Below are 26,916 nucleotides of genomic sequence, written 5' to 3'. Positions count from 1 at the left end.
AAGAGGGAGAAAGGGGAAACGGAGAGGAAAGGCAGAAAAAAACCCAAGATGTTACTATGGAGACTGACAGTGGAGCACCCGGGACATCTGCTAAAATTCTGGGGCTGGTCCAGGATGCGGGAAAACCGGTGTGGGAGTGTGTGTGTGTGCCTCGCCAGCCCAGATGGTGCTGGCAACCATTGGCACAGAGGACGTTACTAGAATCAACTACAATCGTTTCTGCTTAAACTTGCACAAGTTGAAGCTTGGAAAGCAGCAGAGGTCCACAAGACCAGCTCATGTTGTGCAGACAGGTGTGTTGTATGCTCATAAGTATATTTGTGCTCATATACTGCATGAATGCTCTTTTATTTCTTTGAACACAAAATATTATGTTGTTTTGTACACTCAAAAGCAGGATCCGTACAGGTAACAATCACCAAAACAAAACCTAAAAGTGCAAACACTGTGAGCGGATCAGGGAAACGATCACCATGTACAATTTTTGTTATTCCACAATGAATCTCTGGGTGGAACTCACTAGCTTATGAGGTTTTTTTTTTTGTAAAAGTAAAAGAAAAAATATATAATAAAGATTAAATAAAATTAAATATTAGCACACTTTTGCAATATATTTATCCCATCAACTAAAAGATGCACAACTCAGTCTGCTGACTCATTAATACATATTTCGTTTTTTTGTTAAAACATTTAGAGATGACACTTTGCATTGAAGTGTAAAACAAGCTCTCACATACTGCATCTGCCATCATGCCATGCAACAGGACATGCAAGCACATCCATGCCAAATTCAGCAAAAATTTTAATAACGTTAAATCTTCAATGTTTTCTCTTAAATGTCAAGTTAGTTCAAATAGACTGACATCAACTAATCTACAACTGAATTAAAACATTGCTGTATGAATAATCTTCGATAATAACCATCAAACATCAAGGTTGTGGTAAATCAGAAGTGAGGGGGGAAATCCTTGTTAGGGATATGTCTCTTGAGACAAGATGTGCCAGGGGGTAAAGGGGTCAAGGCTCGGGACAAGGGTGGGATCAAAACGTGTGAATCCATCATGCAGCAGAATAAACTCCTACTTTGATCCAAGTGTGGGATCTGATTGGGCCTCTCTCATGTCCATCTGCCTCCCTGGCATCTCATTTGGTCCAGGAAATCCAACAGGCTTCCTGATGGCATTTGAAGGGTCCTTCATTAGAGGGTACTGAGTGTGTTTGTGTGTAAGTTAAGAATTGCTGAATATTTTGACGACACATTACAAAAAGCTGAATAGACAAAACAGACAACATGGGAGTTGCACAAAAACCAGCAGAACTAGAGGACAAATGATCTGATAAGCCATGTGTGGCTATTACACACACACACATACAACTATTGCATTGATTAGTCTGATGTAAGACAGGAGGGTTGTAGCAATGCAAGATAATGTTACACTAATGTGTCAGACAAGGTCGACAGACAGAATGAGCAAGTATGCGAATCAATGGAGCTGAGTCAGAGAAGACACAACAGAGAGAGAGAGAGAGAGAGAGAGAGAGAGAGAGAGAGAGAGAGAGAAAGATCCAGAAAAAAACGAAGAAACGAGTATTATATAAAATATTTCTCAGTGAGTGGCCCCTTTCTGTCACAAAAGCACAGACAGTGGTTGGCCAGCAGACTGAAGACTCCACAGATCAGATTAACTGCAACTAAACAACCGCCACTGCCCAAACTAAGACATATGTCACAGAGATTTGTGATACAAGACCACAGAGTGACCCCATTTAAAACATTTGGGAATTTTCAGAGATTTACAAGAAAGGAGCTTGGGCCATGTCGGATCAATCCTCTGATAAAAAAAACAGCAAACAAATGGCACCCAAGAACAAACAGCGCAACTGAAATTAGAAAAAATAAACATCCTATTTAGAAAGATGCTAAATAAGAGTGATGAGAATAACACAATGTCGATTTATTTCGTCACAGTCAAGTGAAACTGTTCAGCAACATGGTGCAATTAAAGACAAACAGAAAATATGTTGATGTCTAATGTACAGCTACTCCGTATGGAGCGAAATTTTGGACCAATGAGATTTCACTGTGGATGGGTGAATGTTAATATTCCTTCCGATAATACTGTTTTTGGGTATTGGGTATCGAGGCCTCTACTCAGTTTCTACATACCATTTCAAAAGCCGTTTATGAGCACTGTCCTTTTATAGCACACATTTAGGCTAAGCTTTTAAAAACCTACATCATGGCTACAGTTCCTGGGCTCATAATGTCCTGGACAGTATTTTAACGATTCAGAAAAGTTGAATCACTGTCTGGCCAACTGGGATTTTGATGTGGAGATTAACATGTGATCATGTGACTATTTATCAGTAGTACTACAGGTACTACAGTGTATATTACCACTGTTTGTTGTTTGCTTTTGGGATCTGAAGGAGCGTTTGGGTCTGGAAGCTGTGATGTGTGACGTCCGACTTAACAACCGAATAGAAATCAAGTAAGAGACAACATGCCGGTGGCTCGTTGTGGTCAGTTAGGACCAAAACTTTTTTTTATCACTTTGCACCTGGTTAGTAGGACATAGTGTAAGACTAGGAAAAACATCATGAAATCTACATCAATACAGTCATAACCATTTCATTGTTAAGAGCTGTTTGCTATATTTTTGTAAATGTAAATTATTTTGTTTCCCATTAAGCTGCATGTACAGAATCAAACCTCATGCCAGCCAGGATCAAGCCATTCTGTTGAAACATACCGAATTGAGTTCTTGTCTGAGGAAAAAACACATCTTCTTCCCATCCAACCACCAATGCAAAAGAGGCAATTGACATAACCAACTCAGCTGAAGTAATTCAGCTCTGACTGTATTGAACACTTCAGTTCCACTGTGTCCGTACTATAGATTGTAGGAATACAGTGACAGTGTACTTGCAAGTCATCAGGGGTTTATACAAAAGTGTTGTCTAGTATAATTTAAAGACCTTCCAATCTCAAGGCAATGACACACTTTCACTGTCTTTTTTTCCATGCTAATCTTGACCCTATGGTTACAGTGCTTTTTAACAACAACAACAAAAATGGAACAATCTATCATTATTTACTCACCCTCATGTTTATCCAATCCTGTATGACTTTCCTCTGTGAAGATATTTTGTCAATTGGCAAAGTATTTATCAATGGTCACCAAAATATTTGCTTCACAACAGTCTTCAAAATGTTATTTTATGTTCCAAAGAAGAAAGAAAGTCTTACAGGTTTGGAACGGCATGAGGGAGAATAAACCATGACAGAATATGTGGGTGAACTATCCTTTAAAGTAGCATTTCACATTTGTATTGTTGAAAAAGGGTGAGCGCTTCTTTTAACCGTGGATTACTGCTGCAAAATGGGGTTACTATTGCTTTTGCCAGGATAACCCAGAATGATGTTAAGGATTAAAAATTAATGGAATAATGATAGTGGAGAGGGAGTTTGGACTCAAACCTCTCAGTTCTTATATTTTATGAACAGACCGCATCGCTGCTTCAACAGGGTTCACAATTTCAAAAGCCTACATAAGTCTACAACCTAGATTAGGTTCCTGTTATGATATCATCCTGTAATTTTTGTGTGGGTTCCTGATCATTAGTATATGTCATATTATACTCACTTCCTGTTTCGACTCTGTACGGCCTGCTGCTGCATCTGCTGCTGTGAAGGAGCGGGCCGTTTGCGACTGGCCTCCATGTTCTGATTGGTAAGTCCAGGCCGGACAGCGGTGTTTCCTCCATATGGTGGCCCTGGAGGCCCCATCGGGGCACCCTGATGAGGCATTCGTGCTCCTGATGGCATGCCAGGCCGCTGAAAAAAAGGTGACAACCAAAAAATGGACATAAGAAACTAAGTGAGGTGGAGAAAATGTATACGATTAACACACTCTGAAACAAGAGTTTATAGATACAGTATAGAGTGCATCAGTATAATGATGATTTTTAAAGACACAAATAACTGACACTAAATAGTGAAAAGTAATACTTTTTTTTTAAATGAAAAGTTTGTACAATGGATATAATATGTGCACCTGTGTTTATTTAAAGTTTACGGTGAGGTGAATATTTAAATATCTATCACTATAGTCTGTTAAACCTACTAAATTGACTAGTTCAGAAGCAGCTGTTGCCTGCCATAAAAGCAGAAGCAACTGCACACACAATTCATGCACAACCTACTCAACACTTGTGACACCAGAGACAACCAGTCACATGTACAAGAGCTCAGAACAATGAACAAATGTCTCTGAAAGAGTAAACCCATAGTCTTCTTGTCACCCATAAATGTTTCCCCTGAGAACAGATGGTGTGTTTCAACTTTTTCTAATACAAACTCATGTTATTTTATCATTTAGCTGCAATTTATTGTATTAGCTAAGTTGTTACTCTAATTACATTAGAATGAGGCATGTGAATGGTTTTAATTATGGTAAAATAACATTGAAACAACTTAAATTACTGTAATTGACATAACAGGAAATGAGAGATCTAGATTAGTGGGATCACTATTGAATTGAGCAGGTCAATACATATTAACATTGTGAGTCAGATCTACTAACAGCTTGCTCCAGTGCAAACCCTCTTTTGGCATTAACTACGGTTAGACTTTACTAATGACACACAGTGAAAAAATAGCATTGAAAATGCATGGACAGGCATGGACACCTTATTTTTGCGGCTGACCTTAATGCATATGCATTTGTAGGAGCTTCCATTTCAGACGCAAAATTTATGGAAGGAGAGTATTTAAATGAATAATGCAAGGTGTTTTACTAAGGTTTGCGCTGGTCAATTTACTGGTATTTAATCATTTGTAATAATCCAGTGAGATTTTTGTATGCACACAAGGAGTCTGACAACAGCCGGTATTATCCACACGGAGATCTGATCTCACCATCATTAACTCCATCTGGGATTAGCTACATGAAGAAACAGAAAAAAACGGAGACAGACTAAATCCAGAGGAACTGCGGCAAGGTCTCTATGACGCTTGAAGAAACCGACCTGCAAAGCTACCTGAAAAACTATGTGCAAGTGTACAGAGGACAAAAGCAGACAAAAGCAGTTAGGTCACACCAAATATTCATTTGATTTAGTTAATTTAAGTTAAAAGATAAATAAAATCTATTTATGACATTAGGTTTGAAAGCATCCTCACTTTACAACATTTTTACACAAGTGTCTAAAACTTTTCTCAGTACTGTAGATTTGCTGGTAGGTTTCTTCAAGTGTCTTGGAGACGTTACCGCAGTTCCTCTGGATTTAATCTGTCTCAGTTTTTTCTATTTCTTCATGTAATCCCAGATGGACTTGATGATGGTGAGATCAGATCTCCATGTGGAACATACCGGCTGTTGTCAGATTCCTCTCACTGGATTATTACAATTAATGTCAAAATGAATGTGTGGAAATGTAAACTGATATTTTCTTCTGACAAACTATAGCAAAAGATATAAAAAAATGTTTTTGGGTTGAAAATACTAACGTGCCTTTTAAGACTTTTGCACAGTACAATAAGTATATACTGTATAGACCATGGTCTGTCTCAATACTATATTCTGATTGGCTGGAAGGTGTGCATTAAAATCGTTTAATGCACAGGTAGATCTAAGTCAGTTTGACTTTCAATGAAGCACACACCTTACTCGCACACAGAGATCAGAAATCGCACTGCGCACACCACACACAGAAATATGTTGTCAATGCTGCCCTTCCACATTTTCCTTTAAAGTCATTTAATGCACAGCTAGCCATGAATTCTTCCTTACATATATATACATACATTACAAAGTGACAGACCTGATAGGTGCACAGGAATTAAGGGACAACTGATGGATGAAAGAGAAAGTTCCCCATGATAATACACAACCATATTCCCAACATAAATATGAACCAGCCAATTAGACAGACATGGTAGTGATAGGTTAATGACGGCAAGACTGGATTTTCCTTTCTAAGAAAAAAGACAGCACAGGGTTAGGATTGTGGTGCTGGCAGTAAAATTGGACAGGCAATTTGAGAGCATGTCAAGGGTATGGTTTGGAGTGACGGAGAAAACACAAAAGAAAGTGGTCAAAAGAACAAGAGAAACTCCAATCAGACAAAAATACTGTAGACAAAAGTGTCCACTTTATTGTCTAAGTCATAATGAGAGGAAAATCAGTTCAATGAGAATAACTGAAGCCACAACAAAGAAATGTTCCGGAAACAGATGAAAGAGATGAAACGGATAATGACAACTGAAACTCAGAAAGCAAAACTGCATTACAGGGGCAAATCAGGTGTAAAAATGCATGGATGTGTCACAAAGCTTCACAAAAGTTTAATATTCAATATTTTATGTATTACACATTCATTTCTCATCGAAAACATTATTCCTGACCTATTTTCAGTTTCATCTATTTCTGCAAGAGATGGCAGGATAAATCTGAAAAAGCTTATGAATCGTACCAGAATAATCCAACCAAACCAAATTCCCTTTACACTAATGTTTTTTTTTTTTTTTTTATGATTTATTTATACATTTTAAGATACATTACAAAACAATGGGAGACAAAGAGACACTAACATATGTAAAAGAACATAGACACACCGAAGTCCCACAAGAAAGAAAGAAAAACAAAACAAACAACAACAACAACAACAACAACAACAACAAAAAAAAAAAAAAAAAAAAACTTACGAGTGCAATCCAATACAATCCTGCATAAAGTAAACCCAATTATATAATGACCAGACAAGTATCATCTGGAGATTGATTGGTGAGCTTGGGGTCAGAGAATAGGGTGCAAAATCAAACACAGAGAGCAGGGTCAAGCTGGAGAGTTTGAACATGTTCACGAAGGGGTTGCCAAATCTTGACAAAAATAGCGCTAGGTCGGCAAAGAGAGTACCTAATTTTCTCTAATTTCATGAAATAAAGAACGTCTCTAACCCAGCGAGTGTGGGATGGAGGGTCAGGGCTCTTCCAATTCAATAGAATTAACCGTCTAGCCAAGAGAGTTAAAAAAGCTACTAAGTCTGAGAAATAAGAAGGCAAAGAAAGGCCAGGCTGGGAAACCCCAAATAAACCAATAATTGGACAAAGTGGTATTTCCACAGAGGTTATGGCTGACAATGAGACAAAAATTTGCCTCCAAAAAGAAGACAGGGCAGGGCAGGACCAGAACATATGAATTAAAGTGGCTGAACCTGAATGACACCGGTCACACTCTGGATCAATAGAGGGGTTAATGCGAGCTAACCTGGTTTTGGTCCAGTGTGCTCTATGAACCACCTTGCACTGTATAAGTCTATGACGTGCGCAAAGAGAGGAGGAGTAAACCCTGTTCAAAACTACTTTCCATGTCTCCTCGTTGATGTCAGTACCGATGTCTTGGGACCAAACAGTGCGTAGGTTATCAGAGGAAAATTGCAAATTAACAATTATATTCACTAATTTACAAATTGACCCTTTAGTACATGGATCCACACTCAGAATGGTGTCCAGATCTGAAGGGGGAGGGGCATTTGGAAAGTTAACCATTTTTTTACGTACAAAGTCCCGAATTTGTAAATATCTGAAAAAATGGCATTTGGGAATATTAAATTGGGAGGTCAACTGATCAAAAGAGGCAAAAACACCATCAATATAAAGGTCTGCAATAGAAACCAATCCAAGGTCTCTCCAGGATGCATATGCACAATCCAAAGTGGAGGGGTGAAACGAAGGGTTAGAATGTATTGGAGATAACAAGGGGGTATTATGAAGACCAAAATGGCGCAAAAATTGGGTCCAGATTTTTAGGCTGTTTTTTACAATTATATTATTTGAGTATTTAATCAGGGACATTGTATATGGGAGGCATAAAAGAGCAGCCAAGGAAGAGGACGTACACGATGCGTTCTCAATGTGAAGCCAGGATGGGGAATTGGCGAAGTTACTTGAATGGAACCAGTAAAGGATGGAGCATATATTCGCTGCCCAATAGTACATTAAAAAATTCGGAAGAGCCAGGCCACCCAATTGTTTTGTCTTCTGCAGAATGCCTTTCCTGAGCTTTGGAGTTTTTTTATTCCAGAGAAACTTAGAAATAGAGCTATCAAGTGCAACAAAAAAGGACTTTGGAATAAAAATAGGAATGCACTGAAATAAATATAAAAATTTAGGTAGCACGGTCATCTTAATACAATTAACTCTACCAATAAGGGATATAGGAAGGAGAGACCAACGATTAAAATCCTGTACTAGATGATTGAGCAACGGGGCAAAATTGTGATCAAATAGATCTGAAAAGCTTTTTGTCACATTTATGCCCAGATATCTAAAACTCTGAGAAGAATTTTTGAAAGGCAGGGATGCTAATGGATAATCCAAAGCAGACATATTGATGGGCATTAATTCACTTTTGTTCAGATTTAATTTATAGCCTGAAATTAGGCCAAAATCTTTTATCAAATTTAGCACCACGGGAATGGAGGTGGCTGGGTCGGACACATATAACAGAAGATCATCCGCATATAAGGATAGTTTATGTGCCAACCCTCCCCTTTGTATGCCAGCCATCGCGCTAGATCTACACTAATGTTATCACTTGTAATCATTATCAAAGGAGATTTTTCTCTTTTCAGTTGACTGTGAGAAGCCTTTTCCTCAAATTCTGATTCGCAATCTCGAAAGTTGTGATTTATGTTACTACGTAATTTAACCATTTATTTTAAAGAAAAATAGGAACTTCTGAGTTATTGTATGCAACAGTAACCGAGAGACAGAGCTTAGTGAAGGGATATTACACCAGTATTACTGTATATGGCTGAAAAATAATTTCTTAGAATGCACAATTCACTGACCACATCTGATTTATGAAGCGCTCAATATTATTAAAGAGCACTCTATAAAGCCACCAAAGTCATAGAACCACTGAAATGGAGAAGATCCATCAAGCTCCATTCCTAATGGTGTGAATGAATCCTATGGCATAGTTATGTTAAACATTATTACTTTCACCTTGTGAGAAATATCTTTGCACTTCAGTTAAACAGGAAGGGTTGGCATTGACCTGCTGCAGATGTGGAATGTGGAACAAATGTGTGAAAGTAATGACTAACTGCTGATTTTAGACGCTTTTGTGTTTAATTTACACAAAGGAAGGGATTGTGATGTACCTATAACGATGGACCTTGCGTGGGCTTGAGCTCTGTTATGTCTGCAAGTTAGGAGACTGATGAAGTGAACTCTAGACTATTGTGAAATAAGAGCAGACTGTGCAGGGAGCATTGAGTTGCAGGGTAATGAAAGACAATGACTTACAATGAGATATTTAGAATTTGATAAAGCAACACGCTTGCAGGTGTAACATTTCTGTTATTCCCTGAATGCTGCAGTAAAACGCTTTCTTTGTCTCTCTGTCTGATGTGCTGCCAGATGCTTTTAGCAGTCTGTGTTTGCTGTTGAGCGGTCTTACGCTTATATTAACACAGGAAAAACTGACCAGCAGGAGAAATAATCATGTTTAATAGCTAGAGAGGGATAAAAGAGTCTTTCATCAGATTATTCTTGTTATTAGAGTAGTGAGTTCACACATAAACATGGATAAAAAAAACTTGAACATTTCAACAGTCCTGAAATGTACCACTTAAAATAGTTTAAACAATTACTGTCCTTTGCTGTCTCTCTCTGTGAGGCTGCTTTGTTCACAAACCACTTTGAATATAAATTTGGATGCAGGTAGGAAGGAAAACGTTTTATTTGGAAAAAAAAATTCCAGCAGTCGCACCATGTAGATTTACACTTCAGAGAGATTGGCGGTGCTTGAGCTGTCAATCAACACTGACTGATGAGCACTTCTGCCCGATTCCTGCTGATAAACAACTTCTTTTTGCTCAAGAACACGCACGTCCCTCTGGAGTTTCTTTGCTTCCTGTTAATGTGACAACTGCACAGACATTTGATAGGATAGATTTCCATAACTGCATTATTTCACTCCTGAAACAATCCATGAGTTTCTGCAGATGTTTAGGCCCACATTATATCTAACCAAATAATCAGTTTATAATAGGACTGAAAACCTTCATGTAAACACCTCAATCCGATTGAGCTTAATTTAAATTTAATTTTGATCTGGCTGAAAGGGGTGGTGTAGATCTTAAATAATCTTAAATAATCAATTGAACAGAAAAAAATTGCAAGCCCTCGGATGTGACTACTTTACATAGGTTTGTTGATGCATTATTATGTCCTACAAACTGATCAGTGGAGGAGAGGGACTGGAGATTATTTTGTAACAGACTTTCAGCTGTTTCCAATGAACAAATCAAACAAAAGTAATTGAAATAGCTTAACACAACAAGAGTTAAGTGGTTTCGATTTTTAATGACTTCTGCAGTCTCAAAAATATTCAACCCCTTCATGGCAAGTATATTTGGTTCTTAGTAAAAAACCTTTTTGCTGTTATGACCTGCTGCAAACAAGATGTTTAACAAGACACCAGCTTCTGGCAGTGTTTCTGAAGAATCTTAGCCCATTCCTCATGAACAATGGGCTTTTAATATTCTTGCTTGCAGGAACCACCTTCTTCAAATCCCACCAGAGAATTTCCATAGGGTTCATGTCAGGTGACTGTGATGGCCACTGTAGAATCCTCCCAGGAATTCCTCTGCAACCAAGCCTTGGTGGAGTTTGAGGTGTGCTTGGGATCATTGCCCTGTTGGAAGGTCCAATGACGCCCAAGTTTCAGCTTCCTCACTGACGGCATGAGGTTTTTACTAGGATTTCCTGATACCTCAATAAATCCATCTTGCCTTCCATACGCTGCAGGTTTCCAGTGGCAGAGGATGCAAAGCAGCCCCAGAGCATCACCGAGCCCCACCATGCTTAACTGTAGGCAGAGTTACCTTTGAACTGTAGAACTATGCTTCCAATGGTTCCTCTAGGAACATTAAAAGCTATCTTTTTGTATCATGTCCCTTTTTTGTGAAGGGCGATTATATTTTCTATTAACTTTTTGGACCATTCTTTTAACTTTTTTCTAACCATATTTCTAAGATGCAGTCAAACGTGACACTCAACAAACCTAGCTAGTCTAGATCATAGACAGTATATAAGATGGACACAGCGACCCCATAGATTTCAACGGAGAAAAGTGAAGCCCATTAGAAGCACTCACTTCCTGATCGCCAGGCGTACTGCGCAGGCTCAAACTGAGCTTGACGACGTAGATGGGACGTGAGTCTTCTAGTAGCTGTGCCGAGGGAAATCTGAATCATTCCCTTCCGAATCTCGCAGAGACGGAGAGCGTGAGCATTAGCTGTCCATGAGCTAGCAGCAGGAGCAACTTTATCATTCTCTATGGGCTTCTCCCTTGACTTTATCGGACTTAATGCCTCCACGTCCCCCCGATTGCTTGCGAGCTCCTCTGCCGGTCTACGGTAATTTCTCTACAGTGCGACAGAGAGTCGCGTGGTTATGACGCAATCGTTAGCCTATTTTTTACAAAAACGGCTTCTACGAGGTCATAACGTAAGATACAAAGTAATGGAGCCTTTTACACATTGCCGTGTTTCTTTAGAAATAAATAATGGACAAATGGAGTCTTTGGACGCCTCAGATGTAAAGTTATTCGCTGTCAAAGTGACGCCAAAATGAATGGGAGTCAATGGAATGCTAACAGCAGGTGATGTTCTGCTACAATGGCGGCTCCCGGGGAGGCTTCAGTTTCCGGCGGATGGATCTACCCCCTTATGTCATGTGTTCTAGCTCAAGCACACCTGGTGCAACTAATGAAGCCCTTGATTAGTTGCATCAGGTGTGCTTGAGACAACACCTGTTTTGCAGATTTGTGCTTTTATGAGAGATTTTATTCACAGGGTTGAATAATTTTGAGACTGTAGAAAAAGTTGCATTTTCAGTTAAATTTGGGGGAACCACTTAAAACATTTGTTGTGTTGAGCTATTTCAATTACTTTTTGTTTGATTTGTTGTGCAAACAGCTGAAAGTCTGTAAATTGTGCCAATAAACTTGATTAGCAATGGGGGTTGAATCGTTTTGTTTACAACTGTATTTTATAGTAATATATTCCTGAAATATACTTTTTTTAAACATGTCATCAAGGCAAATGGCAATTATGCTCATGATAGCCCTGGTTACATTATTGCGGTGACTTTCTCCATTTCTGAACTAGGCAACTAGGTACTGCGCAAGGGCTGAATATTTTTCCTCTCCAGAATACATGTAAAAGAATATGTGATCCTGATCGCAAAGTTTAGGGTTCATTTAAACAGAACTTTCAGAATCTGAAATTGGATTGGATTCATAGGGACTGGTGATTAGTGCATGCAAACATATTGATACATAAGACAAATGAAAGTACAATTTCAATTTCGTTCTTTTGATAGTTTCAAAATAATTATGCAATGTTTCACAATATGACTGTTTTTGAAGCAATAAACAAAATGGGGTAAAAGTCATAGTTGTTGTTGTTTTGCTACTTAATTTAAAACAGTTAAACCAAAACTTAACATGTAAAAACATTGTTCTCATCTCACTGCATTTTACCATGGTAGTAAGTTTGCTTTGTTTAAAGTGAACTGGAATGAAAGTTTCCGCTCCTAGAGTGAAATGACCTGTAGGTCATCTTTATTTATCCACACAGTTACACAGTAAGAATGAGTCTGTCATTAACCAAGACTATGCATGCATTTTATTTAGTGTCTGAGAGAAAAAGAGCTAATATAACAGATTACCAGTAATGTGTATTAGTGAAACACTGATAATGTGACACCTAATCTAAACTCGACATCGAGCCAAAACTCAGCGGCTGGAAAGGGAGATCAAAAAGAAAATAAGAACCGAGACTATGAGAATATACTATGAGGCATACCGAGAATATGCACAAATCTAAAAACAAGTCATCACCCAAGCATGAGTGATTTATCACAGGGAGACAAAATACATCAAGAACATTTCAAATACACTGATTTAGAACATTTAAACAAGAGACGGCAACAGATACTGTACATAATTGGCCATAGATTTCCTTCCACACAAACAAACTTTGAGAATACCTTTTTCTCATTCTAGAAGCTGTTCAAACTGTAACTTAATTGCAAACCTTGATGAGCACATACTGTTCCTTGCCTTGGGAACAAGGCTGCTGAACCACCACATTCTTGCAGCTCAAGCTGTGGTCAAACATACTGCCATGTAACAACGAATATACAGTATAACTTGCACACACCAGGCTTTAGGAGTGCAGCACAGAAGCAGCAAGGTGAACAATAGCAAAGGTCAGGCTGAGGTAATCCAGGTAACTCATGAGTCCAGAGAGAAACATAGAAGAAGCAGAGTATAGAACAACACAGGCATAGGAGAGGACATAAAAGGAGAGGAAGCCAAAATAAGGAGCGGGAAACATTTTGCCCAGGAACAATCAGTGCTTCGCCAAGGTTAATTAGTCTGCAGAGGCAACACCACCATTTCTCTCATTCATCACCCAAACTCAGCATTTATGTGTTAAAAGTTAAAGCAACTCTATGCACTAAGGCAAATAGTGAACAAAAGGTTATGATGCAAACTAAGATGATTGCTGCAACTCTGTAAGTGAAAAGTGTTCTCTTACAAAATAAATTATAGGCTAAAACACATCACATGCCAGAATTAATAAGCCATAAAGAACTCAAGTCATTATTTACTCAGCAGTTCAAAAGTAAAACAGTACAAAATTCCTTACAGTATAGTGCAGTTTAAAAAAAAAATCTAAAGGCTGGAATACACTACATTAGGAATCATACATTTCCCGATTTTGTAAATAGTTAAACCAGAAAACTGGGCATCATACACTAAATGACTGAGGATCAGACACTACTTTCAAATCGTTCCGAACACAACAAATCCACGCATGAAAAACACGTGCCATGTTGCTAGGAGATGAATTTGCTTGACAAATAAAAACAATATGTTCTAAAATCAGCTCAATCGTCCAAATGGATTGAATCAATATGGAGCTAAAAAAAATCAGAGTCTGTGCCCATCATACACTGCACAATTTTCTATGAAATCTATCACTTCAAATCTGCAGACATGGCTTTGACTTACTGAACTAGTAAATTCTTTGACTTACTGAACTAGTAAATTTAATAGACAACTAGTAAATAAACTTGTTTGGTAAATCTGGGCAAAAATCGTGTAGTGTAACCTATTCCAGCCTTAAAACTGCATTTATTTGATTACAAATACAGTAAAACAGTAATAATTTGAATTATTGTTACTTTTTAAATAAATCCTCATTTGTTCTTTAGTTATTTGAATATATTTTCAAATGTAATTTATTCCTGTGATCAAAGCTGAATTTTCAGCATCATTACTCAGAGCATCATTACAGTCTTCAGTGTCACATGATCCTTCAGATATCATTCTAATATGTTGATTTGGTGATACTATTATCAATGTTGAAAACATTAGTCCTGCTTAATATACATTTTTGCAGGATTCTTTGATGAATAGAACATTTAACAGAGAATTTTTTTAACTGCATTTATTTAAAAAATTAATATTTTGTAACATTATAAAATATATTTGCTATCATGTTCGATCAATTTAATACATCCTTTCTGAAGAACGGATTGTTAAAAATTACTGAGCATAAACCTTTGAACAGGCTAATGTATATCACACGGTAGTTGAATAATTCATAATAATTTAATAATTCTGCATTTAATTAATATAAAAAAAACTGAATAATCAAGTCAAATAAAAGACAACAAAGACACCAATCAATGTATCAATAAAAGTATGTAATAATGTAAATGCAATAAAAATTATTTTAGGAATAATAATAATTATTATTATTATTAAGAGTCTTTCAAAACCCAAGGTCGCTTTAAAGAAACAGCCAGAAATTATAACAAAAACACAAGAGCACAAGAAACATACCGTAATATGAACGCAGGTTTACGCATTACACTCGCTATAGTAGCTACTACAAACAGCTTTTCACTTCAGATTGATCTGCTCTGGATAGACAAAGCCCTGCTAATCATAAATAAAATATTACACAGCTACTGTACACAAAGGTGCAGACATTAAGTGGATCCTTATTGCCTATTCTGCATCAAACCTTGAATAGTGTCATATGGGAAACAGTCCGTGTTATTAGCAGTAATCATTACTACTGCTTCAAATACATCATTTAGCTCTAGAAATAGCTTGAATTTTTAATGAACAACATGACAACAGACACGCTAATCTACATAGTAGATGTTATCTGTGAAGCACTTGATGTTCTTGGAGTTGTAATATAATAGTGTGTTGAGTCTGAAAGCGGCTTGTGTTTTGAATGAAAGCGCTCGTCACCTTAGGCATGCTGCCAAACGCATGCAGCCTCCAGTGACCAAGTGGCTACCTTTGGCCTTTCTTTTGCGTTTGCCGATCCTTCTCGCTCTTTTTCTTAAACACTCGCCTCCCTCGTTCGCCTCTCCTCCCCACCCCGTCTCCGCTTTAAAAAGAAGAGCGGAGCGGAGCCGGGATCCGGAGGACTGGAAATAACCTTCACATGGACACCGTTCAGCGCTATCACTCAAACGCACGGGCTGTATATGTAGCTGAGCACACACACACACACACACACACACACACACACACATGTGCCGAGAGGGTACGTACCACTCCATGGACGAGGAACTCAAATAGTTTGCTCTTGGTGGCTTTGCGAGCTCCTCCAGCGGTCTCCTCCGAAGCCATTTCCCTCTGGTCTCCCTCCACTCTGGTTCTCCCTCTCTTTTGTCTTTCCCTCTCCCTCGCCTCTCTTCCTTTTCACCCTTCGCTCACCTCCTCAACCCCCCTCCGAGGCTCCCTGCTCCACTTCCCTTACTTTCTGCTCTCTCTCCCTCTGTCTCGGAGTGTGCTGCCCTGTCGAGCCTCTCGCTCTCTCTGTGTCTCTCACGCTTACGTTTGGTTGAGCTGCCTTTCAGGAGCCCAGCTGCTACAGAACGTGGGGGGTTGAGAGTTGGGGGTCTTTCAAGGGGGTTCCTGCTGGCCCACCATGACCGTCCCTCCCTCCCCCTTTTACAAACACGCTGACTGAAAAGCACACACGCTCACAGGCTGCTGCAGCTGTTGCATTCCATTGGTAGATAAGGGAATGCTCGCTGACTGGTCGCTCGCAGCCCTGCTGCGGTGTAGTTAGTCTCGCCGCTAACCAAACCCCTCCTCCTCTGCCTTCACTACTGCTCTCGCTCGCTCTCCTGTCCTTTGCTGCATGCAGTCAAAGCCAGCAAGGTTTGGAATACACTGCTCATTCTCAAAAAAATGGAGGGAGGATCCTTAAAGCAGCAGGAGTGAGGAAAAGCTGCCCGTATTTAGACTCAGGTCGGGAATAAAATTGGTTCACACAGGCAGCATTGAAGGCTGATTTTTTTTTTTTTTTTTTTACTGACTGTCAGTCTCAACTAAATACGAATACTTGAAATGATTACCTGATCTCTCATTTTTTATATATATATTTGTTATATTAATGGATTGTACTGTGGATATTGTGGGTTTATAAGTCATTCCTTACCAACAATGATAACAGTTTAAAAAAAAACCATACGGTAACACTTTAGGATTAGGTACTGTAGTACACACATTCACTATTAATTGCTTATTAACATGCATAGGCTATTACAAGCATATTGGCCGTTTATTAGTAGGCTATGCTTCTTATAAAGCACATATTAATGAATTAATCTGCATGACCTTATTCTAGATCCCTTAACCCTATAAACATAACCACCACAACTTAACTCCTAGTGAACATATACCCTAATCTAGTGCGAGCAAAAATACCTAAATTATATATACATATATTTCTTTTCTCTTTTTTTTTAAATCCCACACAAGCATTTTATTATCTGTAGTTTTTGTTTTGTTTGTTTTGTACAGGAAGCTTAATCAAGAAAAATTACTTCTGATTCTTCTAAATCTCATTGGGTTTTATATAACCTTTTCATCCTTCATTCATTAATTTTTATTTATTTATTGCTGATTTGATGAGTCCTGAATTAAAATACATCCCTATACCATTCAATGTTTTTTTATTTTTTATGTCTAAGCTATCTTAAATAATGACTAGGCCTATATGCACGGGGCAGAGAATAGCTAATGAAATTGAACCAGTTACTCTGTCACTATGCGAATAGACTGAATGATCAAGCCAGCTATAACAAATATTAACCAATATTTTCCCTGTTTCAATGTTTCTAGGAAATGTTCTGAACTGGGAAGTAACTGTTTCTAGGAGGTATATTTTGCCACTATTTGATCATTGGGAATTAATTACATTTAGTTATGTTATTATTCAGCACTTGTAAATCTGTTTTCCAAGAAATTCTTTAAAAATTTCAGCCAAAGCACTGAATAACAGATTTTTGACTCCTTCCTTGAAAAACATCTCCCTGTATTGTAACAAATTCGAAAATGACTTTTTGTTAAAATGATATTAATTTGTGGAACATAAAAGAAGATATTTTGAAGAATGCCTCATTGTTCATGCACGGTGGGGTTCAAGATGTCTATAAATATCTTCGTGTTCCTCAGAAGAAAGTCAAATGGTTTTGTTTGCGTCACTGCCAAACAGCAAGATTGGTGGTCTTATATAAAGTTATCTCATGTACAGTGGCAAAAAAATGCACAACTGCTACTCAGTAAAACAGCATGTTATATTCCCCTTAATCATTATATTGTTTATTTACATGAAGGAGCTAAAATAATATTTACACTTTAAGCTTTGGCACATAGCAATAAACAACGGTACTTTGAAAGTCTGTAATCATATTTAGGAATAATTTAAGAAGAGTACACTGAAAAAAAAAAACATATTGACCATTAATAGAAATATTGGCGTGATTCTAGAAAGTGTGTACACACACACACACACACACAGACACAGACACAGACACAGACACAGACACACGCTTAATTAATGTACCGGTATATAAAACAAAATAATGGCACAGTTCCCTGAAAACCGCTTTCTGGAAGAGGCTTACATTGACACAACACTTCCTCCCAGCAACAAGTCATCTCCCATCCTCCTTGACTTACTATTAAATAGCCTTTGCTTAACTTGAAAACAGCATTGAGTTATTCATGAGCTATTTTGAATGACAAACTCATTGTGCAGTAGCCTAAGTGCTAAACACCTGAAGCCTTTAAATTAGGGACATGTGAAAACACGGATGCAGCTGATGGTAGGGGAGAGGTAAAAAATACGGGTTTGGTGACAGCCTGAGAAAGAAAAAATTAAAGTCAAAGCAAGATCATACATTTAATTAAATATTACAAGACAAACTTATATATATATATATATATATATAAACACAAATGAATCATGAACAACAAAACTGGAAACTTTTATTAAGAACTAATGCATTAAGAATGAGTTTGGGTTTTCAGATGGATAGACACAATTGGATTTCTCTGATATTTTTGTTTCTTAACACTGAAATTCAATTGTTAACATTGTGTTTTTACATTTGAAAACACACACACACACAAAAAGCTGAAAATGCCGTTTACATAAGCATTCAGTGTTGCAGAAGCTTTAAGTTTACACAGATGAAGAAGAATTGCCCTAACAAGGACATAACTGACAAACTATGGCCTCAACCTGTGAATCACTAAAATTACTACCACATTGTCTGGCTGGAAACTCCAAAGTTAAGGGCTATGATTCGGGAGAGCTGTGAATATGAAGATTAAATAACTAAAATGCCTAAATTAGGAAAAATATCCTAAGTGTTTGAATACAAGTCATTGTTTGTTGAATAATCACAAAGTGTCTAAAAAAGTAATTCATCAAAACTCTTTGCATTAACAAGGAGGAAGATTTTAAGAGATGTCATAGTAAAGCTGAGAACATGCATAAGTCAAACATATCGAGAGCTCTGCATAACATGGGTCTTTATGGGAGAGTGGCACAAAGGAAACAATTACTCAAAATGAAAGCATGTCTGAGAGTCTGCCAAAAATCATAATAATGACCAAGTGTGGTGGTGTGGGAAGTGATTTTGTGGTCAGATGAGAGAAGAAGTGATGTGACGCAAACCTAAAGTTGACTTGAAAAAAACCTACCAGCAGTCACGTCTGATAACAATGCACAAAATAAATAAATAAATACATACATACTGTGGGAGGGCCATGTTTAGGAGTGAAAAACAGGCTTCTTTTGCTGTGACATTGTGACCCCCTGTGATCACTTTTGATCTCAGCCCATTTCAGGAAGTAGTTCTACAAAAGCATCTCACCAGAGAGCTGAAAAGATGTGTAGGTCTCAGTACCCCTTTGAGTCTCCCCAAATCTCCCTTTTACCATTGCAGCTCTGCCAACTGCTCAGGTCCCATTGACTGGGAGGTAAAGTGGGTGGGGGATTCGCGTGGGGGTAAGGGGAGGAATTGTCTGTGTGTCAGTGTCTATTGTTGGGCAGTTTGACCTCAAGCTGAAGCTGCAGTTTTAGGTTTCTCCTGCAGAGGTCTGTATATGACTCCCAATGAAACGAATGACTCTAATCAATGTGCCACAGCACTGAGGCATTACGGGTGTGTTCACACTTGTAGTTCGGTTCTCTTGTTTCTTTTGGTCCAGACCAAAAAAATAGTAATACATTAATTTAGTCCTGGTTCACATCACACTGTAATTTTTAAGACCAAACCTAAATATACAAAAAAAGAGACTTTTATATCACATATATTGCGAAGGAACTTACCGAACATCCAAAATGCTGTGTGCTAGGCTAAATGACCTCATTGTGCGTACATTTGATGGTATTTTTACAAGCTGAGAACTCGTGAAGAGCTTAAAAATTGTGTAAAGAAACAGCGCCAGGAATTCCTCCATTACATGCACAAACGATGATCTGCAGCTAGAAGACACGGTTCCAATGCCTGTACTGAACAGTAGGTAACATCGTGACTATGACAAGAAAAAATGTGTGCAACGTAAGCAATCGCACCAGAGTTTGTTTGGGTAACACTTTACTTGAAGGGGTGTGCATAAGACTGACATGACACCTTCATAATCATGACATGACACGTCATTAATATGAAGGAGGTTTTATGCATGTTTATGACAACTGTCATGTCATTCGCTCAATTATGACATTTTTAATGCAAATATGACATGTTTGAGATGTCTTTGTCATGACCACTTGACATTACCAAGACAACATAACCTGTCATAAATATGTCATAAACATGACATAGCAGATTAATTATCAAACTTAAGAAACTACTATTTTAATGACAAATTCAATGTGTACCACAGAAGTTGAGGTCAAGAAAAATATTCCTGACACAGTTATAAAATAATTTGACAGAATATTAACACTTAATGACATTTTAAATGACAAATTCAATGTGTACCACTGTAGTTGAGGTCAAGAAAAACATTCATGACACAGTTATAATGGCCGCATGACAGCCAATGTCGAAACCAACCACATGACAGTTTAATGTAATGTTAACCCATAAAGCTAAGTGGTTTCTAAGTTTGATAATTAATCTGCTTTTAATCTGCTGGATCTGTTTATGACATATTTATGACAATGTATGTTGTCTTGGTATTGTAAAGTTGTTATGACACTGACAGGTTATGATGTATTGGTTTAATGTCAAGTTGTCATAACAAAAACATCTCAAACAATGTCATATTTGCATTAAAAATGTCATAATTGAGCGAATGACACTTAATGACAGTTGTCATAAACATGCATAAAACCTTCATATTCATGACATATGTCATGTCATGATTATAAAGGTGTCATGTCAGTCTTATGCACACCCCTTCAAGCAAAGTGTTACCGTTTGTTTTAATCAAACCAAACCTGCCAAGTTTGAACCATTATTGTGCCGAACTGGCCGTGAACAACATGTTTGGGTACGGCAGTTTGAGATACAAAGAGTTAGACAGCAATTCATTTTAAACATTTATAAAAATAAATAAAAATAAATGTACACATTAGATGACAGCAAAGGTAAACCAAACGTAAAAAAGAGGGGGAATGAGCACGAGCAATCAAACATCCAAAATTCAATAATACTCAATATTCAAGAAAAACTCTTAAAGGGGTGGTATAATGCCTCTTTATCCAATATGTCAAATAAGTTTCTGTTGCCCCCATAGTGTGTATGTGAGTTCAAAATACCCCACAGATAATTTTACAGCATGTTAAAGTTGTCCCTTTTTGAGGGTCAGTAAAAATGCATTGTTTCGTGTGTTCCTTTAAATGCAAATGAGTTGTTGCTCCTGGCACAGAGGACGGAGCTTCAAGAGCTTGTGTGTGTGTGTGTGTGTGTGTGTGTGTGTGTGTGTGTGTGTGTGTGTGTGTGTGTGTGTGTGTGTGTGTGTTAGCAGCTCAAATTACATCACACAGACAAGCACTAAAATGTCAAAACCTGTTCTTTCTTTTATGTTTATACTGAGTCGGACAATGGAGAGACTCAAGAAGAAGTGACAACATGTAGAATGCAACAGGACGTTTCTGAACGGTTAGTTGATGAATTTATGTTGCTGGTATGGAGTTAAAGCTACAATGTTTTTTTTTACCTCCTACAATAACAAAGGCGTAGGTTGATGACGCATAAGCATTCAGCGGAATTATGGATCTTGTCGTCAAGCTGATTGATCTATTAATGTTTATGGATGAGTGAATACATTGGTGTTTTTAACAGGACTGTGGTATGAAGTAGGGCGCGATTGCTAATGAGAGACAGTTATCAGCACCACACGTGAGTCCTACGGATATAAAGGAATGAGGACATTTCATTTCTATCGAACTACCCGCAAGTGCTGAATTACTACTCACACAGGTCAGTTTATTAGATGAATGAAACTTGTGAGGAAACGCAGCGCCGTTTCACTTGGTCTACACTATCACACTAAACTGCATTTGAGTGTGGTGAAAGTTATAATGTTATTCTATGTGTTAGTTTGTTGGCTGTATGAGACTAGCAGTACGCTAGATCAACATTAGAATATCATACAGATCATATTCTAACATTTCATCATGTTGAACTATATAACATTGATTAGTTTTATGTACATTTGTGTCTAATAAAGTACACAAGAGCACCTGTCAAGTCGAAGTTTTTCGCGGATGTGGAGCTCTCGGCATCTCGAAAACGCCATGCTGATATTGATCCTCGTTTTAGTTCTTCTTTTGTCCCAAAGTCTGCTTGCCATGGTCCATAATGTTTGAACGAAACAACAACAACAGCATGAGCATGCCGCTAGACGTAACGCTGTTGTCCACGTCTGTCGCCATGGTTACTATGGCAGTACGAGCGGAAACCAGGGATAACACAGATATTAGACATTGACAGGCGACAAGTGAACAGGGAGTTAGGGACGAGCCATTATTTAAAATTGGAATTTCTCTGAAATTAAAAATCTTTGGGAACTTTTGGGATATTTTAAGTACACAACTGCAGGAAATATATCATACTGTGCAAGTGATTTTTGGATATTTTATTACAAAATGTTTACATCTTGTACCTTTAACTATCTTCAATTAGCATATTCTGCCATGATAATCTATAAAATTGCTAGTGTGGGAACTGTTGTAAGATGCCTACAGAGTGACATGCTATTGCATTTGTGTTACATACTGTATTGCATGTGAAAAGATGGAGGCGACAGCTTGAGCTGACTCACAAATGTGCTCTACTACAACAACTCTTCCTCTTCTCAACATGGACTGCGAGTTCCCGGGGGCGGGTTAATGTAAATTTTAGGGTTAGTGATGTCATTAACCCGGGAGGAATGCCGTGTAGTCCCTACCGGCCGTTTGTTGTAGTCCTTAAAAAACGATTTCTTTAAAAGCAAATATCTTTCTTTGCTTTGTTTGAACTTTGATCGTAACTTTGCAGATGTTGTTTATGCTCAAACAGCAACATTACACACACTAACTACAGTTAGAGAAGTGAAATCATAATCAACCACCCCTTTAAACTGCACAATAACCTACGTTATACAGCAGTGGTCGACAACAGGTGGCCCGCGGGCCAAAACCTACGATGCCAAGGAATTCTGAGTGTAAAAGTAGGCTACGTCAAATAATTATTACAATAAGTTAGGCTCTATTGTAGCCTGGGTGCCAGCCCGAACCCCGCCCACAAAATTGTTTGGTCGGGAAGTTTGGTCTGGACTCGATCCGTTGAGGAGTAATTATGCTCGGTCTAGCTTACACATTTACCCAAATTATTATATGCCTGTTTAACCGAAGCAAATTTGGGTGGGTTTCTAAAATTGGCTATCCCCAATGTCATCGTCTTTTACGGCCCTGACAAGAATGTCGGTCTACTCGGCTGTGAACTGCTCCTGGCGTGCGCCTGGCAAATCCGCCGTTATAATAGCAATCTGCCATGGAACAAGCGCGTCTGCTCTTAAAGGGAATGTGAGCACCGGGAATCTCCCGGTAGTCCCGATTGCATTAGCCTATATGCCTGGACGTCACACTTCAAATCCTACCTTTTGCCTTTCACCATCCACTTATTTAGCTGCTGTCGCATCAATTTACACGCCATCTCCTTTTCCCTCTTTCTTTTTCTATTTTAGCCCCCGACAGTTTTTTTTCGACGACAACTCACTACTCGTACCTGCTCGCTCAGCGCTCACGTAGCCCCCGCCCGCTCGCGATATTATTAAAGGGAGGGACCCTTCTATGTCAAAATTCTATGATGAAATCTTATGAGGGCGCCTACTCTGTTAGGCCGTGTGTCCACCAAAGCGTTTTTTCACGCGGCTGGCTTTATTTTTCTATTGTTGTCAATGGGAACGCCGCGTTTTTAGAACGCCAGGAGCGTAACGAGGCGCTGAGCGAGTATATAACGCTCAAGTGCTGAGCGCTCGGCGTTTTTTACAGGTCGCCGAGAGTTGAAGAATGTTCAACTTTGGGTAAAACGCAGCGCTCATTACTGTCACTTTTTAGCCAACCGTCCAATCACAGTGGAGGAGAGGCGGGACTAATACCACACTGACCAACGGATATTCTGTATCATGGCAACAAGCGTCTCAACTGAAAAAAAAAACTGCGCTTCCAAAACGCTCTCAAGCGCCCGCAGCTCAGCGCTTTCAGCAGAGTGCCTAGCGTTTTCAGCTGGCTAAAAACGCTTTGGTGGACACACGGCCTTAGTCCTCTAAAATGTTATATAACATTGAGGAAATGCAGAAATTATTTAGAAACACAACAGCAGCTACATATAGAAAATACTTCTTTTTTTACCATCGCTTTGGCGCCCCCATGGTGCAGCTCCCCTATGCGCCGCATAGCGCATACCCACTTTTTGCGCCACTGCAGGCTTATGTGCCGGGGCTGAGCCGCGGAGAGCCCCGGCCCAATTTAACCACTGATTATAACCTATGTGTCATTGATTGTAGCCACTATTAATGCAAGCCTGCTGTAGGACCACGTCTGAATGATGACACAAAATATACTGAGTTTCATAAAGTTTATTTTATGTAGAAAATCACTGTAAGAGCTGAGTAAACACAGTATAAGAAGTGCGTAAGTACATAAACAAATTTCGGTAGATTTGAGGGAGCATTTTCTTCAAAAACAAAATGAACCCACCTCATATTCAGCGGCTGGCTCAGATTTCAGGAGTAAATAGAGAGAGCTATGTGAATGAATACATCTAGCCACAACACCTTCAATGCTCGGGAGACATTCTCATCAGTGCAGCAATGGCGGATGTGTACAACTCGCTGTGACCTCGATCCATAGACAGTATATAAGATGGACACAGCGACCCCATTGATTTCAACGGAGAAAAGTGAAGCCCATTAGAAGCACTCACTTCCTGATCGCCAGGCGTACTGCGCAGGCTCAAACTGAGCTTGACGACGTAGATGGGACGTGAGTCTTCTAGTAGCTGTGCCGAGGGAAATCTGAATCATTCCCTTCCGAATCTCGCAGAGACGGAGAGCGTGAGCATTAGCTGTCCATGAGCTAGCAGCAGGAGCAACTTTATCACTCTCTATGGGCTTCTCCCTTGACTTTATGCCTCCACGTCCCCCCGATTGCTTGCGAGCTCCTCTGCCGGTCTATACGGTAATTTCTCTACAGTGCAACAGAGAGTCGCGTGGTTATGACGCAATCGTTAGCCTATTTTTTACAAAAACGGCTTCTACGAGGTCATAACGTAAGATACAAAGTAATGGAGCCTTTTATACATTGTCGTGTTTCTTTAGAAATAAATAATGGACAAATGGAGTCTTTGGACGCCTCAGATGTAAAGTTATTCACTGTCAAAGTGACGCCAAAATGAATGGGAGTCAATGGAATGCTAACAGCAGGTGATGTTCTGCTGCAATGGTGGCTCCCGGGGAGGCTTCAGTTTCCGGCGGATGGATTACCCCCTTCCTCGATCAGGGTGGGTCTAAGTTAAAACGGCAGTGTCTGTCAACACTCGTGGGTGGGGCCTGTGGCTGTAGTGATGTCACTAAAGCCGCATTCTGAAAACAGGTCGTTGGGAGACACTGTTTATGATTTGGATTTATGGATTTTAAAAAAAAGGAGTGGATTTTTATCACTGTAGGGTGGTTGTGTACACACACACTGCCAACACACATTTATGTCCAAACACAATACAAAAGTGAATTTTGCATAATAGGTCCCCTTTAATATTTTCTTGATTCAGACTCTTTCTATACAACTTTCCTGAATGTTCAGTGTACAAAGCTTATATGGGAGGAGGTTCGTTTTTAGACTAAATATACTCTCAGCATACTCAGAGACTCAGAGGTCAAAGCCAAACAGACAATTAAAAGCAAGCTACCTTATTCATTTGAAGGCCAAATATGATGTAATTCTGGATTACAGTGCATGCAATAACAGCCAAGCTCAGTTATATGCAACATTTGCTGCAGCATACTAGGAAATTATTGTTTAAAATGACAGTAATAGTTCCAAACTCTGCACTTGAGTTTAAGCACCTGGAAAATATAATATTTAAATACCAGAAGGATTACAAAACACAAGTAAATCTAAAACAATAAACTAGAAATTTGCTACAAAGACATTGTTCATTTGTTTTTTCATGGAGAAAAGCAGAAAATATTAAAGGCAACATGATTTTGAGTTGGACTGATTAAACATCTCTATCCTCCGTTTTCTATCCTCCAGTTTCTCTGTCTCAAAATTGTCAAAATTGTGAAGAAGAACTGTCCCATCTCACAATCCTCACAAAAACTAAATAAACATCTAATTGGCACCCACAATAGTTTTCAAGACAAACTGTTCCTTTTATTTTGTAATTAATATCATGCTTTATTATAACCGCTTTCTGATTATAAATGTGACAAACAAAAGCTTAAGCAACTGAAAAGATTTTATAATACATTTTATAATGTCTGCAGCCAGTCACACATTCTGAAGGCACACTTCTACCTCACATTCCGTTATGTTGCTTCAACTTTGCTTTTCAACGCGGAAGAACGAAATTGCTCGGAAAAACGAGAGAGAGAAAAAAATCCACTTATTCATAACATGTACGAGTGATTTTAGTGTTTTCAGTAATATACAACCTGTACATATCTGTTCACAATCACATCTCAAAAAATTAGTTTGATGACCCTTTAATTTCCTGTGCACAAACAGTATGATTTCACATGTGTTTTTTACAGTGTGAAAATGTATATCAAGTTACTTTGTTAGTTATATTAGCACATGCAAGTTTGCTATTGTTATCTAGCATTTAACCTTAGTTGAAATTCCACTTTAATTGTAAATAACATGTTTGTGTACAAAATCAAAATAATTTTTATTTATTTTTTATCATAATATTTAAGTTTGGTAACTACCTCAATTTTTTGAGGTATGCAAACTTTTACAGGGTTTACAGTCTATTAGAATGATCTCTGAATGAGACTGGAGTAA

General features: G+C 38.5%; 1 protein-coding gene and 1 long non-coding RNA gene across 5 annotated transcripts in view; one reads left to right on the top strand and one right to left on the bottom strand.

Annotated features, from left to right (window-relative positions):
• LOC306984513 lies at nt 1–3,637 on the top strand. Its single transcript, XR_013794558.1, has 3 exons — nt 1–293; nt 2,431–2,492; nt 2,694–3,637. It is a non-coding gene; the product is annotated as an uncharacterized lncRNA (long non-coding RNA).
• The window catches only part of smarcd3b (SWI/SNF related BAF chromatin remodeling complex subunit D3b), a 65,978-nt gene that overhangs the window by 15,670 nt on the left and 23,392 nt on the right, over nt 1–26,916 (bottom strand). The window contains exons 1-3 of one of the 4 annotated variants that reach the window (XM_079585928.1): nt 15,666–16,227; nt 3,648–3,838; nt 1,084–1,173 (exon numbers count right to left, since the gene is read on the bottom strand). In XM_079585928.1, coding sequence (XP_079442054.1) covers nt 1,084–1,173; nt 3,648–3,838; nt 15,666–15,743 — 359 coding nt within the window. In that variant the 5' untranslated portion in view covers nt 15,744–16,227. Of the gene's footprint in view, nt 1–1,083; nt 1,174–3,647; nt 3,839–15,665; nt 16,228–26,916 lie in introns of those variants that run through there. The other 3 variants (XM_079585929.1, XM_079585930.1, XM_079585931.1) reach the window with 3 other exon arrangements.

Source organism: Phoxinus phoxinus (assembly GCF_949152265.1).
Source record: "Phoxinus phoxinus genome assembly, chromosome: 2".
Taxonomy (NCBI): domain Eukaryota; kingdom Metazoa; phylum Chordata; class Actinopteri; order Cypriniformes; family Leuciscidae; genus Phoxinus; species Phoxinus phoxinus.
Note: the sequence above shows the minus strand (reverse complement) of the source record. Positions and strands in the feature narration are given on the sequence as shown.